This window comes from Muntiacus reevesi, chromosome 8 (genome assembly GCF_963930625.1).
Source record: "Muntiacus reevesi chromosome 8, mMunRee1.1, whole genome shotgun sequence".
NCBI lineage: Eukaryota > Metazoa > Chordata > Mammalia > Artiodactyla > Cervidae > Muntiacus > Muntiacus reevesi.
Window position 1 is genome coordinate 52,407,254 of NC_089256.1, and position 18,427 is coordinate 52,425,680.

Consider the following 18,427-nt stretch of genomic DNA (forward strand, 5'->3'; position numbering starts at 1 on the left):
GTAAATATATTGATGTACTGTGATTCCCATTAAAGTCCAAATCAAACTATTTCTCCTGGCGGACTGGGAAGGCGTGAAATGCAGACAGCAGCACACAGTCCCCTCCTGTGTGAACTTACAAAAAAAACAAAAACAAAAACGATGTGACAGGTCAGGTTTCTTTTTCTAAGGAATCCATAGATTTGATAAAAACCCCTTTGTACTCTGACTTTTATAATACCGAATATCATTCTCCTAATGAAAGCAGCTCTAGTATACTGGGACATACCCCTGACTTTATATTATCCTTTCTGTGAACGGAGGTAGAGGATTTTAACGAGCTTTCTCAGAACAGTCCCTATTATTTACTTTCACAATTCATTCACCACCTTGTATTAGCACTTCAATCCACTGAAATCTGCCCTGCCCAGGACACTGGCGAAAGTCACTAAAGTTTCAATTGGCAAATCCAATGGATTCTTTAAATTTCTCATCTTTTTAGCCGACTTGCTGCATTTGACTATTCTGACCACCTCTTCCTTCTGAAAACACTTCTCTCTAACCTTCCCAGACAGCACTATCTCTTCCTGACTAATACTCTTCAGTGTCCTGTGTGGCTGCATTTCCTCCACCTCTTCGATTTCTGAAGCTGTTGAGGATTCTTTGATTTTTTTTTTTGTTTTCATCTTTCATGTGATCCCTAAATAATCTTGTCTCTTCCCATAGCTGTAATTATTGTCTATAGGGTGATGAAATGTGACTAAATATCTCCAGTCGAGACCTCTCCCCTGAGCTCAGGACCCGAATAAATATCTAACTGCCTACAGAGCAACTCACTGTGGTCCTTCCACAAGTCATCTTCAACTCAGAGACCAAAAGGCAATTCCTCCTTCCTCCTATAAGGATTCCAACAATCTGTATGTTAATATTTAATACCCACCCTCTGCTCATTCTTTCAAGTCAGAAATCAGGAAGCCACTTAAAATTCCTCTGTTGCTGTGATCTACCAATATAAAAATCTCCCCAAGTTTTGTAGCTGCTCACTTTCTTATTTCTCAAAACCAGTGCTTCTTTCCTACTCCTACTGTCAGCTGCCATAGTTCAGATCTTGTCTTCTTGAACTGGGTCCCTTGCAATGGTTTCCCAACTGTATGAGTGTGCAACCTCATCAGTCTTCCAATTCATTCCCTGTATTGAAGACCGAATACACTGTCTTGTACATAAATGTGATGGTACGCTCCTGAATCGAACAACAAAATACCTATTTCTCTCCTGCCACCAGTGCCTATAGAAAGACATTTAAATGCTCAAGTGTGTGTATACAGGAGCCTCCGAGCTTTGGCTCCTACATAGCTCTCATGACCCCTTACTCCCCAGACCCTGCATTCTAGATTGCACAACTTGCTATTCCCTAAATGGTTGTTTCCAATCTATTTCAGCATCCCTGTCTAATTTTATAAGACTTAGGGTATTTCTAACATAACATTTTACTTAATTTTTTTAATGGCTGTCTCCCTCTCTGGACCACAAACTTCTTAAACACAAGAACTGTTTCTCCTTATATCGTCTATACCAAAGGTTGTTCCTGCTACGTGACAAGCTCACAAAAAATGCCTGGCATGTGATGGGTTGGTGAATACATGATTTAAATGAATGAAGGTCTCCCACCTCACAAACTGAGATGCTTGTTTTCTGTAGGAGAAAGTATTCCAGTCACTAAAACTGCATTACCTAAGATGGAAGGCTCGGTGCCCTGGAGAAGACAGGGTGAGGGAGAGTACAAGCGGCACGTCCTCTTCTGTGGGACGGAGGTCATCCAGGCCAAGGGCGCCTGCTCCAACACCGCGAAAGCAGTGGTGCTGCAGACAGGTTAGTTAGCATCTCCTGCATTTTATTATTTTCTTGAAATATTTTCACTCTGTTTATCTAGTGCTTTAAATGAATTAGGTAAGGATGAGTCTTTAGGTGACAAACCCCATATATGTAAATAAAGATATTTAAAATGTGAATTTAACTATGGCATATACCTTTTAGTAAGAACAATAACACTGGTGACAATAAATATCATTCACGTGCTTTGTAATTTATAAACTATTTCCACATATCAAATTAGTGGAACAAAGATGCCTCACTTTGTACATGAATAGGCTGGAGCCCGCACAATTCAGGTAAAGTTTTTCTTAAAAAAAATCAAACAGCCAGTTGCTGACAAAGCAGTACCTAGAACTTAGGTTTTCAAACCCAAAGGACAAATCCCACGTTTTTTCCATGCAGGACTAGAAATTGAGAACTTGATGATAAAAAGTATTAAAAGTTGAATCCATCTGTATTTACTGGACCATTTAAATTCAAGTGTTCTCTATGTGTGTGTGCACACATACACATGTGTATATGTGTGCACACTTACAGATCCTTTCCTTAAAATGAAACTATATTTGGAAAAGCTGTGCTCTGCCCCCATAGGGTGCTTTACTATCTCTGGGATGCACTGAAATGAGAAATATAAGGAAGGAAAGCCAGAGGGGAATAGGCTTTGAAAGAGCTAGGATATATTCATTCTAGCATTTAGGTATTTTGCCAATCATCCTTTAATTGTGTTGGGGCTTAAGCACTGTTTAAGTTTCTCTAGAGGAAGCCAAGGGCCTGTTGAGGATTAGAAGAGCAGTAGCAGAAGGATTTGTCATCCTGAGAGCGTGAGGTGTGTGTTTACTGCTTCAGGATTCAACACCGCAAAGGGAGACCTCGTGAGATCCATTCTCTACCCCAAGCCAATGAATTTTAAGCTCTACAGGGACGCCATCAGGTTCCTCCTGTGCCTCGTAGGGACGGCCACCATTGGGATGATCTACACTTTGTGCATCTATGTGCTCAGTGGGGTAAGCTGCGTTTATCCTTTGACTACAGTGTGCGTACACTCATTTATATAGTGTCTCTTATTCGCCTGTTGACCTTAATCTAAGGAGTGGTTTTCAAATCTGGGAAAACAAAGCCAAACACTGAAACCTGCCTATATATTCCCAGATCCCCAATATAAGCATTTGATCACCAAGCTCCATAACAGCCATCGGATCTAGTGGGATAAAACACTGTGTTTATAGAGATAGGAACATGCCTCTACTCTTAGATTTTGCCTTACTCTATCTTTTCATCTTCAATTTGAGAATATGTTTATTCCAATAATGTAGTATTTTATAGCTGTTAAATGAGGAATTTTAAATAAAAACCAGTGTTGATAAGATCATGGCAAACTGGTACATTGTTGTCTGCTGGTAGCAGTATGAATTGTTACAGACTTTTCCGTTACATTTTGGCAAAATATAGAGAGAGCCAATAAATGTGTTCATTCTCTTTAAACCACATTTGGCCAGCTCATATAATTTCTAGAACTCTGACCCAAAATAGAAAATAAAGAGGAGGGAAAGAGTCATACGCATTAACATGTTCACAATTGATTTATCTGTAATAGCTAACTTTGTCCTCCCAGGAAACTCCCGGGGAGGTAGTGAAGAAAGCCCTTGATGTCATCACAATTGCAGTTCCTCCTGCTCTGCCAGCTGCTCTGACCACAGGCATTATGTATGCCCAGAGGAGGCTCAAGAAGAGAGGCATCTTCTGCATTAGCCCCCAGAGGATCAACGTATGTGGACAATTAAATCTGGTCTGCTTTGACAAGGTATGTGTGTTTCATCATCACCCTCAGCGGTGTTTTTATCATCATTATCCTCATGCACAGGTGCTTTACATTCTTGTGAGGCAGGAAACTTTGGATGTGGGTACTGGGTACCTGATTTCTTTTTATCTCTGATTGGATATGTCATCCAGGACAGATACATCTCTTGATCTCAGATTCTAGGGTTTAGAGAAGGGAGAGTAGGGACTGAGTAGGTGAACCTTTTAGGGTTCTTCCAGCTCCAATATTCTATGAATCACAATGAATTAAAATAACATTCTGTCCCTCTATAGTCAAAACCGTCATACAAAATTTAAACCTTTTACTATGGTTACTACTGTATCCCTAATGCTAGGATTATTGCCTGGCGTATAGTCAGTGTTCAATAAGTATTCATTCAATTAATGAATGAATAAAAAAGAAAACGTTTATTTAGCTGTCTCTTACAAAGAGACTGGGTTAAAATAAATCCCCAGGAAATCTTTCTTTTCTGTAGTTTTCCATCTGCAGTAAATTGCTTAAAAATAATCCTTGATCCCATACCAGTTACTCCCAACTAGCCTCTTATTCTGCCTTCTCCTGAATATGTTCTTTTCATCTGTATACACATGCTGGTATGAAGGTGGAAGCTATAGGAGTGTAAAATGGAAATGAAGGGCTGTTTTGTACCCGTGTCTTAATTTATAAAGGTGACTAAGTGGCTGCTGGCAGAAAACGCCATTGAAAAATGCATTTAATGTTACAGTTCCCCGACAGAAGAGGTGTGTCCTACAGGCAGGGCCAGAGATGGCATGCCAGATTTTGATCAGGAAGGAAAGGCGGTTTGAGGGGAGTGCTCAGGTTATGACCTTTATGAAGGAGTTTCTGCAGGAAAGATAAGACAGGCAGGGTACATAGATGACAACTAGCTATTTGGAATGATTTTGATGGGTTTTGGTCTGTAGTATTGATCTCTAGTTGTCTAGTAGCTTGCCCTGGGGTGGTGTTTCCAGGGGAGTGTGGCCAGATAGGGAAAGTATGACTCCTGACTGGTTAGTTTGCATATCAAAGGCAACCCTGGATATCTCTAAGAATTGGCTAGCTCCAAGGAGGCAGTCTCTCCATCAGAAGGGTTTCCTAAATTAAAATTGTGGTGGTGAGTACACTGAAATAGAAGTATAATGTTGGCAAAACTTATATGTTATTTATAAGCTAATGTAAACCACTGTCTTGGCAATTAAAAATAAATTGAAAAAGAGAAAGTCCTTTTGCATGTCAAATGTCATAATACATACAAGAAATTTTTTAAAGATAAACAATTCGCAGACATTATAGTCATATGAATGTGGGCATGGAGTCAGGAGAGAACACAGTGACTTTGATCAGAGCAGAACCTTAGTGATAGGAAAGGGTGTTGTAGACCTGGAATATCTGGCTAAGAAATTTTTATATACATTTTAGATAGGGGGGAGCCATTCATTGAAGGTGTTTTCTTCTTCTGTTTTATTGTTTCCTTCCATTTATTTATTTTTTATTGTGGCAAAAGATTTTATAACTAAAATTTACCATGCTAACCATTTTTAAGGGGCTTTAAGTGCTTTTGCGTTGCTATGCAGCCATCACCACTATCCATCTCTAGAACTTATTCTCTTTTCCCCAATTGAAACTCCATGCCCATTAAACAGTACTGGGAAGGTCTGGGATAGGAGAGACTTAATGGGATCAGAGCTGTATTTTATAGTTACTGGAATATCAGAGAGATCTACAAGGAACAGAAGGTTAATATGGTTCATGCCACTTTGTCAATGTTATTTTTTGATCAAGCTAGCATCACACAGAAGGTCCTATTTCTAGGACCATATTATCCTTGCGCTTGGGAAGGGAAACAGGAATGGGGAAGATAATTGTGATATGAATTTGAATAAAAAGTAATACTTGTGAACAATTTTCATTATTCTCAGCTCTTACTCTATGCAGACATTACATTCAACACTTTATATTATCTCATTTAATCTTCGCAACCACCCTATATGATTATGACCACATTACAGATAAGGACTCTGATGTTTAGGGGACTAAATAATTGACCCAGGTCACACAGCTGGTGTTTTAAGCCAGTCCAAACTCTTCATCACTATACTGCACTAAGAGAAATACTAGCAAGCACCTTTTTAACAAGTATATGCCAAAATAGCAAACTATTTCTTTAGAACAGTGAAAAATTATACTTCTATTATTTCTGATGACATACTTTTAACTTTTGCTATAAATGCTGGGACTCACCCATTTTTTTTTAAGTTATTGAAGTATAGTTGATTTACAATGCTGCGTTTAATTTCTGCTGTACACCAAAGTGACTGAGTTATATAAATATAATCTTTTTCATATTCTTTTCCATTATGGTTTATCAGAGGGTACTGAATATAGTTGCCTGTGCTGTACTGTAGGACCTTCTGTTTATCCATCCTATATATAATAGTTTGCATCTGCTGATCCCAAACTGCCAATCCATCCCCCCTCACCTCACCTCCGCATTGGCAACCACAAGTCTGCTCTCTACGTCAGTGGACACGCACATTTTAGCTCTTAGAGCAGGCTTACCAACGACTCTCCCATCCATTCAGTCTTTCATTAAATTCTCAAAACAGGTCTCTGAAATATGTAGCCAGTAACTGTTTTCTTCCCTTAATCTCTGAGAACACTAAAGTTCAAAGAGATTAAGTGCCAGTTTGTCCCACAACTTGTGTGAGTTCATCAAAGCTTCCCACCCAGGACTCCAGATACCCACCTGATTGTGTCCCTCCTCAAAGTCTTGACCTTGACCATGGGTTTTTGACATACATTTTCCTGTTAAAGCATAACTTATTGGTGTCACTATGGGCTGCTGAATCTTCAGAGTAAAGTGAGCTCTTGTTTCTGTTTAGACAGGCACCTTAACAAGGGATGGCTTGGATCTCTGGGGAGTCATGCCCTGTGACGGGAATGGGTGAGTACTCGGGACCAAATGCATTATCATTTCCTTTTTCCCAGTTTTTTCCTGAACACAAATAAAGAAAAGATTCTGGCATTGGCTTTGGTGAGCAGTGATTGCCAGAGTGATTGCCAAACTTCATTTTTCTTCACTATTTCCAAACTCACTAAAATGTGCATCCTCCCTCCACCCCTGTCCCAGCCCCAGGATACTCACAGAACCCAGGAAATGAAGGGCAAGTTTCGACACTGCATTCATCTTGCTAACGTGTGATTGGTTATCAGCATATTAGTCAGGGGCCAGTGTACGTCATTTGGGCAATACCTGGACACTGTCCTTCAAGGAGTTAATGTTCATAGCACAAACTGAAGCCTTTCCATGTGCTAGGAAGAACATGGCCCTGACTTGTAGACACCGAATTTCAGCACAAGAAATATCTGTGGAACTACAGCTAGTGTACTTCATTTTCCTTTATATTCTAGTTCTGGCTTCTGGAAACTCCTCTTTTTCTGGCCAGAAAGGATTCCATTTTGACAATTTTCAACTCAAGGTAGTAAAGATTTATTGCTTGTGCCTCTCCTGGGGCTCTCCATTTGAGTTTGTTTCACAGCCTCCTTTTTCTTCCCATTACAACTTTCAGTTTCATCTGAACATGAACATTTGACAAATTCAGGTTTTGAGTTTGTTTGCTTGTTTTTAAATGGAGGAATAGTTGATTTCTTGGTTCAAATGGTAAAGAATCTGCCTGCAATGCAGGAGACCTGGCTTCAATCCCTGGGTTAGGAAAATCCCCTGGAGAAGGAAATGGCAACCCACTCCAGTATTCTTGCCTGGGAAATCCCAAGGAGAGAGAAGCCTGGTAGATTATAGTGCATGGGGTCACAAAGAGTCAGACACGACTTAGCAACTCAACAGCAACAATAGTTGATTTCAGGTTTTGTTTTTTTAATGAGAATGTTTCCCTCTCATACTTGCAATGTAAGCATTTTATACATAAAAGGTATATCATGATTCTTCTGCATTATGCGAATGCATGTGACTTATCCATAACTTATTTTAATTATATATATTTAATATATTTTCATATTAATATACTATTAAGACAAAAGTCAATTTCCTGGGTTAAAAAGTTGATTCTGGTGCTTCTAGCCATTTTAGTCTATAGAAGAAGGCTGTTGTAAGTGTTAAAGTTTCTAGTTTGTTTTTTTTCCTCTCAAAGATAGATTTGGATATATAGCCGGTCTTGTTTATTAGTATTTTTCTCTTCCAGCTTCTATAAAAAGTGTAAGAATTTATCCAAATATGTGAGGATTTAGAGAGCACTTTTTCTTATTTGTTAAATTTGTCCTTAGTGTCATATAGCTCTATAATTGGCATGCACAGTAGATGCACAATAAATGTTTATCTAAAATGTGCTAAGTATGTTATCTTTTGAATGCTCTTCTGCTTATTGAATTAGCATCATCTTATTCACAAAACTTTTAAAACTTTCTGTTTCTAAAAGTGACTTGTCAATTTTAATAAAACTAATTGATATAATATTTAGATTACTGATGGATTAATTCAGCCTGTCACTCTCTTTCCCAGTCCCTTCCTTTCTCCAAATGGTCAAAGTTGGCTCCAAGTGACTAAAAGAGCAATTAATTTTTTTAAAAATGGCAAATTTAACTAGTAGAATAAGAGAAAACAGATTGAGTTCTAAGTAAGAAGTTGACACTTGATTTAAAGCTACTAAGTATATTATTGTAAAATGTAAGGTCATTTCTAATAATTCTTATCTTTTCCAAAGAGGGCCTTCCCAGTGTGCCAGGTACTTCAAAACCATTGGAAATCTACCTGACTACCTGATCTTGATAAATCATAAACATTCAAATGAAACTTCAAGGACAGGGATGACAGAGAATTCTACTTATTTGTTGTACAAATCAGAGTCTAGCCCAATCCTCAGAAATATAGAACTATGTATTCAGAATTACATATGGAAGACAGTTTTTGTGCTGTGTTAAAAATAAGATTATTTTTTCCTGATCTATTTGCTTCACAGTGTGAGCTTGAGAACCTGTTTTAATCCCTGATGGTGATTGCTTCCTTTTAGTTGTTTACTAAAATACCAGGGACACATTGTAACCACTGAGGTGCTTGAACTTTCAGGATATAATAATAGATACCATCATCTACAAGGTCAGTAATCAGTCAAGAGGTTTTTGAGCTCTTAAGGAAGCTTGAATGAGGAAGCCAGGAAGAAAAATGGCTTAGGTTATGAGTTAATATTCTGCCATACCTGCTTTCAGGAACAAAAGGCTAGCGAAACCAAGGGAAACACAGTGTCCATATCATGAGAAATAATAGTCTGATCCTGAAGACCAAATTTTAAGACAAACTATGGCGAAAAGCGAAAAATACAAACTCTTCCAAGAAAGAGTAACTAGGAAGTTCAGAGGTCTGGAAACTGTATATTGGAGGCACAGCTAGAGGTTCCTATGTAACCCCAGAGGAAGGGAGTAATAAAGTGTGTACAACCAAGCTGGCCCACAAGTCTGAAAGAAGTGGATATGTGGAGGAGGATGGGCAAGTGGATTCTGACTGGTTCCAAGAAACAGATTTGGCCTCGATCTGGGAAACACCTTCTGCTACTTAGGATTCTCCAAGTAGGACAGACTGCTTTATAAACCACTTATTGTGCAACACGTGTAAGAAGGGTTTTACCAATAAGAGGATATCCTTTCATAGGCCCAAGGCCAAATTTGGTAGCTTCAATTCTGAATTAGTGAAAGAACCCTGCATGTGACATTTGAGTTGTATCTCGGTAAATTTTTAAATGAGGCCACTTTCTATAGGAAGTGATGGAAATGGTGCCTGCAATATAGACCCTAGATGCCGGGGTGGAAGAGGAAAATGCAGTGTCCTTTTCTAAATGTTTAAAATTTTTTCATTTATTTAACATTATAGTCTTTCAGATCTCCAGTAACCAACTCATTCTCTTATTTACTTTTATATTTGTCAACTGTCTGCTGTCGACCAAACATCAGATATGTTGAAGAGAGATATGGAAGAAACAACCCTGCCCTGAAGGATAGATTGAAGGGGATATATATATACACAAGAAGCTATAGTATGAGCTAGCCTGTTCTGTCTCACAGCATAGGAAATAGTGGGTCCAGAAGTTCAGGTGGGAGTAGATGCAGTTAGAACTAAGGGTGGTACTTCTAGCTCTTTCTATACCTCTGGATTTAAATCTGTGCCAGAGAGGGATGTAGGGAAAAGAGGAAAGAAAGAGCTTGAAAGAGCCTCAGGAACTTTCTCATACTCACTGAACTCATGTAAGGATGATGGCTGAATGAAACACTGTTCATTTGAGGGGATTAGAAATGAGTATGTAATGCAACAAAGCATATTGACTTGTATTTTTATTTTAAAAGATAGCTACCTCCAGAAGCTTCACTTTGGCCTATAGAGGAATAGGACTAAGGTCCTTTCCCTTTTCTCCTTTAGTTTCCAGGAAATCCACAGCTTTTCCTCAGGCAGGAGTTTGCCGTGGGGCCCACTGTGTGCGGCCATGACCAGCTGCCACTCTCTGATCCTCCTTGACGGGACCATCCAGGGAGACCCACTGGACCTCAAAATGTTTGAGGCCACTGCCTGGGTAAGCCTCTGCTTTCCAGAGATCTTCAGAAGCTTCTTGAAGGCCAGGCCAACCCAGCTTTTATCACAGCTCTTCAGTACTTGGAGGTCTCCAATATGGATTACGTGTGGCAGTGAGGGGCAGGCTCATCTAAACTGTTTTCTGCTCTGTACAATGTATTTCTGTATTGGGGTCATTGTGAGGATTAAATGGAACGATGCATTTAAGAAATCCCTGGTACTGTGCCTGGAATCTATTACCAGCTCAATAGTCTCAGTATAATTAATATATAATTATGTTCTAACTCTTCTCAACTACAATATGAGCCATGTCTGATTTCTAAGTTTTCTAGAACATGGGGATTAGGAAGCATCACTTCCCCAGTGCTTAGGGTAATTCATTGTTACCAGGAGTTTTATTTCTATAACTTTAGTATAATTTTGTCTCTAAGACTAGGCACTAAAAAGAACACCATGAGAGCTTTTGTTGATACTCTGAAGTGGGTTTCAGAGCAAATGGTCTTGTTCAGGACCAGGTATCTGACTCTCCCAGTTCTCGTCTTGGCTCTGCTCTGACTCCTTGACCTCATGAGGTCATCTATACTGTTGGGGATTTCCATGACTTTAAAATGAGGAGATTGAACTAGACCAGCAGTGTTCCTGTGAAAGAAAACAAAAAAGCTGGAATCTTTTCTTAAAAGTAAACTTTATTCAAAAGCACCCTACCCAAAACAAATCATTGGAGTTACTCTGGTTGAGCTAGCCGATGGGGAGTAAAGGTACAGCTTAGGGAACATGCGTCCCCACCTACTTAGCCACAGCCCGCTCCACTCTCTGTAACCTGGTTCAGTTCCAGGTCTGTGTAATAACATGTGTAAAATCCTCACTGAAAGAGACAATCTTTAGGGTCTCTTCCAGCATTAATGGGGCCTCTCTGTGGCTCAGTCGGTAGAGATGCTGCCTGCAATGCAGGAGACACGGGTTCAATCTGTGGGTCCGGAGATCCCCTGGAGAAGGAAATGGTAACCCATTCCAATGTTCTTGCCTGGGAGATCCCATGGACAGAGGAGCCTGGTGGGCTATAGTCCATGGGATCACAGAGTCCGATATGACTTAGCAAATAAACCACCACATGCATGCATGTGTAGGGCATGAATCTGTAGCAGTCTGATCTAACTTTCTCTATCCTTTCTGGGTTACTCTCTGAGTAATAATTTCCTCTCTGAGATTTTTTTTTTTTCTGCCACTCCAAGAGATGGTTATAAAGCATTATGGCATCTTTGGGTAAAAGGTTCCTTTGCCTATAATTTAGGATAATTATTATAGCAATTACTGTTTACCAAAAGTTAGCCATGTACATCACAGTCCCTGCCCTCCTGTACCCTGAAGACCGTCCATCCAAATTAGACAGAGGAAAGAGCAGGAGCAACAGTGAACCAGGAGAAGAAAGACAAAAAGGTACTGGCTATTCATGCTCAGTGCTTCCAAGTTAAGCCCTCTGAAATGGAGAAAGCCTTTATGCCACAAATTCCAGCAGAGAAAGCAGGAGAAATTGCGTGAATAATTCAGAAGTGTCTGACCTTCAAGTTCCATAGTATTTCAGATGCATTATTTGTGTGTGTGTGGCGAATTAAAGTCTGGTTCACCTCCATGTAGCTGAGGGAGAATACATTGAGACGGTCTGAGGACTTTTTCAAGGGGAGGGTTTGAGCACAGTATTAGTGGATGAACGGGAAAGAAATCTCTACAACGAAATATCCTGTATGAAATAGGAAATGGTGGTTTCCGGGGACGATTTCCACCTCAAGGGAGTGCCAGGATGTGCCATGGTTGTTAAGCCCTGTGGAACATCCAGTCAGGTAAGCCTTGCCTGCTCCCTACCCCACAACACCCAACTCAGAAGGAAAGTCCTGTGAGACCCACAATTTTGAAAGTTCAGAAATGTGTCTTCTTTGATTTCTGTGTGTGAAAGTTGGTGAGCCCTTGTTTCCCTTATTTGCTGAACTGAGGACTGGGAGAGGAGTAACTAATTCCCCATAGCTAGAAGCTATGTGGCATGTCCATCTCCAATCCCCATCCCTCAACCAGGTCCCAGTGGAAGGAATCGCAATCCTGCATCAGTTCCCATTCTCATCAGTGCTGCAGAGGATGACAGTCATTGTCCAAGAGATGGGGGGTGACCAGCTGGTATTCATGAAAGGTGCACCAGAGAGGGTGGCCAGCTTTTGCCAACCTGAGACAGGTAAGTGCTCAGACTTACAACAGGAAAATCTGTATTTCCAACCCACATATGTCCCTTTAGCACTAGACTGGCGAATCTAATTGTCTACTGGCCATCACAATCTGATGAGGCATTGGTATTCCAAACTCACTACCAAAATCAAGCTTATCTTTCTCACTCTCTGTATTTTCTAATTTAGTGAATGAAAGTATTACTCCCTGGCCCCAATTTAAGATTCTTTCTAGATTGCTGTCTCTCTCTCAGCACTTCAATCGTGTCAGTTGCTAATCCACGGCTCTGTCACTCCATCAGCTCAGGCCCTCATCATCCTTCTCCTGGATCACTTCAATATTTAGTGAATTGGCTTCCTCCTCCCCAATGTGCCCTACTCTGATTCATTCTTTACACTATGCACAGATCTTTTTCTGTCACATAACATAATTATATTGTTATTTCCTATTTGCATTCTTTGGTTGCTTCTCATAGACTCCAGGATAATCTCAAACTCCTTTAGAATCATATCTAAAGCCTTCATGATCTGACTTCTATCACATTTTCCAGATTTTCTTTACTACTCCTGTCTTCACCTCCTGTGCTTCCCCTGAGCTGAACTGTCAAGGTTTACTGCCTCATGGCCCCATGTCTGAGTACATGATGCTCTCTCAGCCAAATGCCCTTTTCCTTCTCCATCTGACCACCATCTCCCATCTGGTAGATGATGCACTAATGCTCCCAAAGTGTGCTGCCCAGTTGCCTGGATCATAGCAAGTGTCTCATTCAATTGTACTCTTAGTCTACTGGCTGTTACCCTACTAGACAAAGACCCTCAGAGCAGGGATTACAGTTCAATCTCTGCATAAACAATGCCTGATCCATAGTAGACTCTCAATAAATTTTTGTTGGTTTAACTGGAGGAAAAAGAATTATACACTTTCCTCATTCTTTTTTTTTTTTTTTCTTTTGAGTACTTCCTTTTCACTTCTGCTTAACTGGATCCCAAGAAGTCAACCATGACAAAGTAGTAATATTTAAAGTTCCCATTGACTTGTTTGCATACCTTTTGTAGAGGTGTGTTTTATTGGGCAAGTGTTGGTTCTGTTTGCAAGGAATTTCTCCGCCAGGACCAATTGAGTTCATATTGCACACTAATCTTGTGTTATTTTCTGAACAGTACCAACTAGTTTTGTTAGTGAACTTCAGATTTACACGACACAGGGCTTCCGGGTCATAGGACTGGCCTATAAAAAGCTGGAAATGGACCACCACATCTCTTCCTTGATGAGGTAAGAGGGTGGAGGGGAGAATTTTGGTAAAGCAGAGTGGTTTCATGGGAAGATATACCAGACTGGGCAGTGGACTCAGCAACACAGCTTACTGAATTTGTATGTAAAAAATGTCCTTGAACTTAGTAAATGCGGATATAGTCATTCCTGCCCTGGCTAAATCACAAAGGTGATGTGAACTTGACTGGGAGAATTGACCAGAAATAGCTGTAAAAATTGTAAAATATGGTTGTACAGCTTTGTGAAACAAAATATATGAATATAACCTATGTTTCAGAGTTTGAAATTGTGGTCCTGCTCTCATTTTGAACCAAATATAAGTTTGATTTTAAATTATTTTTTGTTTTTCATTACTTAGCTATTTGGAGGTTTTATTATTTTTATTTTGTGTCAAAGTTGGTGAATTTGTTGAAAGCTAGAAAGCATAACACTTGCCTGAAAAAAAATCTTGATAAAAAATACACAACTTAGTAAAACAAATAAATATAGCTTGGACCCAACATATAATCTAGGTAATTCTTATAGAAAAACAAGAAAAATTTCAGAGAAGCTGTTATAAAGAGAGCTTTGTTATAGATAGATTAAAATCAGGATGCTCAAAAGTTAAAATGTACTGGAGTGATTAGTAGTTCAAATTTATTTGTTGTTTTATTTTCCCTTGTTTTCAGGCAATGGTATTTATTTCATTTTCAAGTCATGTCCAATACTCTATATCAGTCACTATTGGTGTTACTGCTATGGAGATAATCAAGGCTTAGTTTGCTATTTAGGATTTTAAATTTGGGAGGTCTAATGTAATTGTTTTCAACCGTGCCAGATTCAACACTCTCTTACTATAACTATTAGGTATCACTTCCCTTAATGTAAGATAATAAAATTCATATGTAACTTGATCTGCACAGTCTCTTTAAAAAAGAAATATAATGCCCTCCTATATAGCAAAAATTATAATGCCTTAGAAAAAGTAATAAATAGTTCAATATATACTCAGTTAACTCCATTAAAACAAAATGAAACAATATGTTGCTTACACTGTATGTAGAATCACTGGGCATGTAACAGGAAGGAAAGCAGGCTGATACAGGTGTTTTATTCATTGGAGACTCATGTATCCCTGGCAGTCTTACTGTCAATGAGGTGACTCTGTGAAATGACTAAAAATTCTTAGTAAAACTGAATATAACAGAACACTTTCCTCTCAATATATATTATATTCCTGGAAAACTCAATGCAATATTAAAAATATGTAAAAAATACTTTGTGTTTATATGTAAGACAGAACTTAGGGAAGTATAAACAATTTTATATTTGCTTATTGCAATATATCCATGAATGTTTTTAGTGTCCATGAATCCTATAAAATATTCAAAAGGCATGTGGGATGCAGGGTAACATTTTGCATGCCTAAAAAGTTTCCAAAATGTCCTCTAGAGGCAGTATACAGTGGAAGAGACAAACAGATTCAAGGGATTAGATCTGATAGAGTACCTGAAGATCTATGGACAGAGGTTTGTGACATTGTACAGGAGGCAGGGATCAAGACCATCTGCAAGAAAAAGAAATGCAGGAAGGCAAAGTGATTGTCTGAGGATGCCTTACAAATAGCTAAGAAAATAAAAGATGCAAAAGGCAAAGAAGAAAAGGAAAGATGTACCCATTTGAAAGCAGAGTTCCAGAGACTAGCAAGGAGAGATAAGAAAGCCTTCATCAGTGATCAATGCAAAGAAATAGAAGAAAACAGTAGAATGGGAAAGACTAGAGATCTCTTCAAGAAAATTACAGATACCAAGGGAACATTTCATGCAAAGATGGGCTCAATGAAGGACAGAAATTATATGGACCTAACAGAAGCAGAAGATATCAAGAACAGGTGGCAAGAATACACAGAAGAACTATGCAAAAAAGATCTTCATGACCCAGACAACCACAATGGTGTGATCACTCACCTAGAGCCACATATCCTGGAATGCAAAGTCAAGTGGGCTTTAGGAAGCATCACTATGAACAAAGCTAGTGGAGGTGATGGAATTCCAGTTGAGCTATTTCAAATCCTAAACGATGATGCTGTGAAAGTACTGCACTCAATATGCCAGAAAATATGGAAAACTCAGCAGTGGCAACAAGACTGGAAAAGGTCAGTTTTCATTTCAATTCCATAGAAAGGCAATGCCAAAGAATGTTCAAACTACCATATAATTGCACTCAACTCACACACTATCTAAGTAATGCTCAAAATTCTCTAGGCCAGGCCTCAACAGTACGTGAACTGTGAGCTTTCAGATGTTCAAGGTGGATTTAGAAAAGTCAGAGGAACCAGAGATCAAATTGCCAACATCTGTTGGATCCTCAAAAAGCGAGAGAGTTCCAGAAAATCATTTACTTCTGTTTTATTGACTAGACCAAAGCCTTTGACTGTGTAGATCACAACAAACTGAAAAATTCCTCAAGAGATGGGAATACCAGATCACCTGACCTGCCTCTTGAGAAATCTGTATGCAGGTCAAGAAGCAACAGTTAGAACTGGACATGGAACAACAGACTGGGTCCAAATTGGGAAAAGAGTACATCAAGGCTGTATATTTATTTAACTTATATTTAACTTATTAAATATATAAATTAACTTATTTAACTTATATGCAGAGTACATCATGAGAAATACTGGGCTGGATGAAGCACAAGCTGTAATCGAGATTGCCAGGAGGAATATCAGGAACCTCAGATATGCAGATGACACCACCCTTATGGCAGAAGGCAAGGAATAACTAAAGAGCCTCTTGATGAAAGTGAAAGAAGAGAGTGAAAAAATTGGGTTAAAACCCAACATTCAGAAAACTAGGATCATGGCATCTGGTCCCATATTTCATGGCAAATAGATGGGGAAAAAATGGAAAACAGTGATAAACTTTATTTTTTTTTTAGGCTCCAAAATCACTGCAGATGGTGACTGCAGCCATGACATTAAAAAATGTTTGCTCCTTGCAAGGAAAGTTATGAGCAACCTAGACAGCAGAGACATTACTTTGCAGTTATTAAAAATCAGAGACATTACTTTGCCAACAAAGTTTCGTCTAGTCAAAGCTATGGTTTTTCCAGTAGTCATGTATGGATGTGAGAGTTGGACTATAAAGAAAGCTGAGTGCTGAAGAACTGATGCTTTTATCCAAGCAGTCCATCCTAAAGGAAATCAATCCTGAATATTCATTGGAAGGACTGATGTTGAAGTTGAAACTCCAATAATGTGGCCACCTGATGGGAAGAATTGATTTATTTGAAGTGACCCTGATGCTGGGAAAGATTGAAGGCGGGAGAAGAAGGGGACAACAGAAGATGAGATGATTGGATGGCATCACCGACTTGATGCACATGAGTCTGAGTAAGCAACAGGAGTTGGTGATGAACAGGGAAGCCTTGTGTGCTGCAGTCCATGGGGATGCAAAGAGTCAGACATGACTGAGTGACTAAACTGAACTGAACTGAGAGGCAGTATCGCCCCTGCTAAGAATCACTGATCAGTTTCAACCCCACCTTTATTAATGGTGGGTGAGGCCTGGAGGGGGAAGTGACTCATCCAAAGTCATTGAGTGTTGACTCTCTGGACTTATTGGCCCAAGAAGAGTGGGCCAGCATACTGTGACCCTTAAAACTTTGGCTATTACAGTTCTGGATCTTTGCTGTCTTTTAACCAACCCAGGTCACTCAAGTCAGAGAGCTAAAAGTGAACTTTGAGACTGAATCTCACAATTTAAAGAAGAGGATACTTGGGTCAGGGATGTGGCAGAATTGGGAATGGAACTTTGTTTCCTGAGAGTCTTGACACATATATATCAAGATTCTGGCTGAGGCACTGTTGCTTCTGATTACTATGATGATATATTTGTGTATTAAGTTTCAGACTCATGACTTTAGAGCTTGTGAATATAACAAAGCACTCACGGTAGGGGCGCATGTTTGGGAGGGGCGCTGTGGTGAGGGCAGCAGCAGACAGGAGAGTACACAGCCCACAGCATTCAAATTCCAACTTTCCAAAATCTGATAAGGTGTCTATATCCAAGTTTACTGGTAGAATCTGATCTTTTAGGTTGTCAATTGGCCCATCTTGTGTTAAAGCTGCATCACCACCATATCTACTTCTAGCTAAGTCAATTTTCCTAATTAGAAATTTGCCTTTCTAATCCATGATTAAAGCAGAACATTCTTTCTGGTGTGTGTTTACTCAGAGTGCTTCCAGCACTAATATCATAATTTCTATGATGGTTCATGGCTCGCTTTATGCCTATTCCATCTTTTAAAAGTCACATGGATTTTAAGAACATAAAGTGTAATCACTGGAGTGACAGTGCTCCTTTGTATTACACTCACCAGTCTTCATTATTTTTAGGTGCTTCAGGAGGAGGTGTAACGTTTGTGCAGGAAATGGGAAAAGATAGCATGCTATTCCAAGTTACAGAGTGTGAACCCCTTCAAGGGACCGTGTCTTCTTCTCATTTCATTTTCTAGATCAGATTGAAAGAAGAGAATTGTGTCACACTTGAGCTAGGAGAGACTTTGCAGGTTTGTTATTTTAATCACCTGCTTTTGAAAAAGTAGAGATAAATTGCCAGGCAAAGAAAGTGATTTGCCCATGGTTACACAGCAGGGTAGCCGCAGAGCTTGGATTAGAATGCTGGTCTCCTGATTATTATGCACTGAACCCACATGCCAGA

At 39.4% G+C, this 18,427-nt stretch overlaps 1 protein-coding gene across 1 annotated transcript in view; it reads left to right on the plus strand.

Moving 5' to 3' along the window:
* ATP13A4 (ATPase 13A4) overlaps positions 1–18,427 on the plus strand; it is a 118,196-nt gene that overhangs the window by 66,147 nt on the left and 33,622 nt on the right. The window contains exons 10-17 of the mRNA XM_065942810.1: positions 1,678–1,848; positions 2,698–2,855; positions 3,464–3,652; positions 6,553–6,614; positions 10,092–10,242; positions 11,993–12,079; positions 12,309–12,462; positions 13,613–13,724. Of these exons, the coding sequence (XP_065798882.1) occupies positions 1,678–1,848; positions 2,698–2,855; positions 3,464–3,652; positions 6,553–6,614; positions 10,092–10,242; positions 11,993–12,079; positions 12,309–12,462; positions 13,613–13,724 (1,084 nt within the window). The remainder of the gene's footprint in view (positions 1–1,677; positions 1,849–2,697; positions 2,856–3,463; positions 3,653–6,552; positions 6,615–10,091; positions 10,243–11,992; positions 12,080–12,308; positions 12,463–13,612; positions 13,725–18,427) is intronic.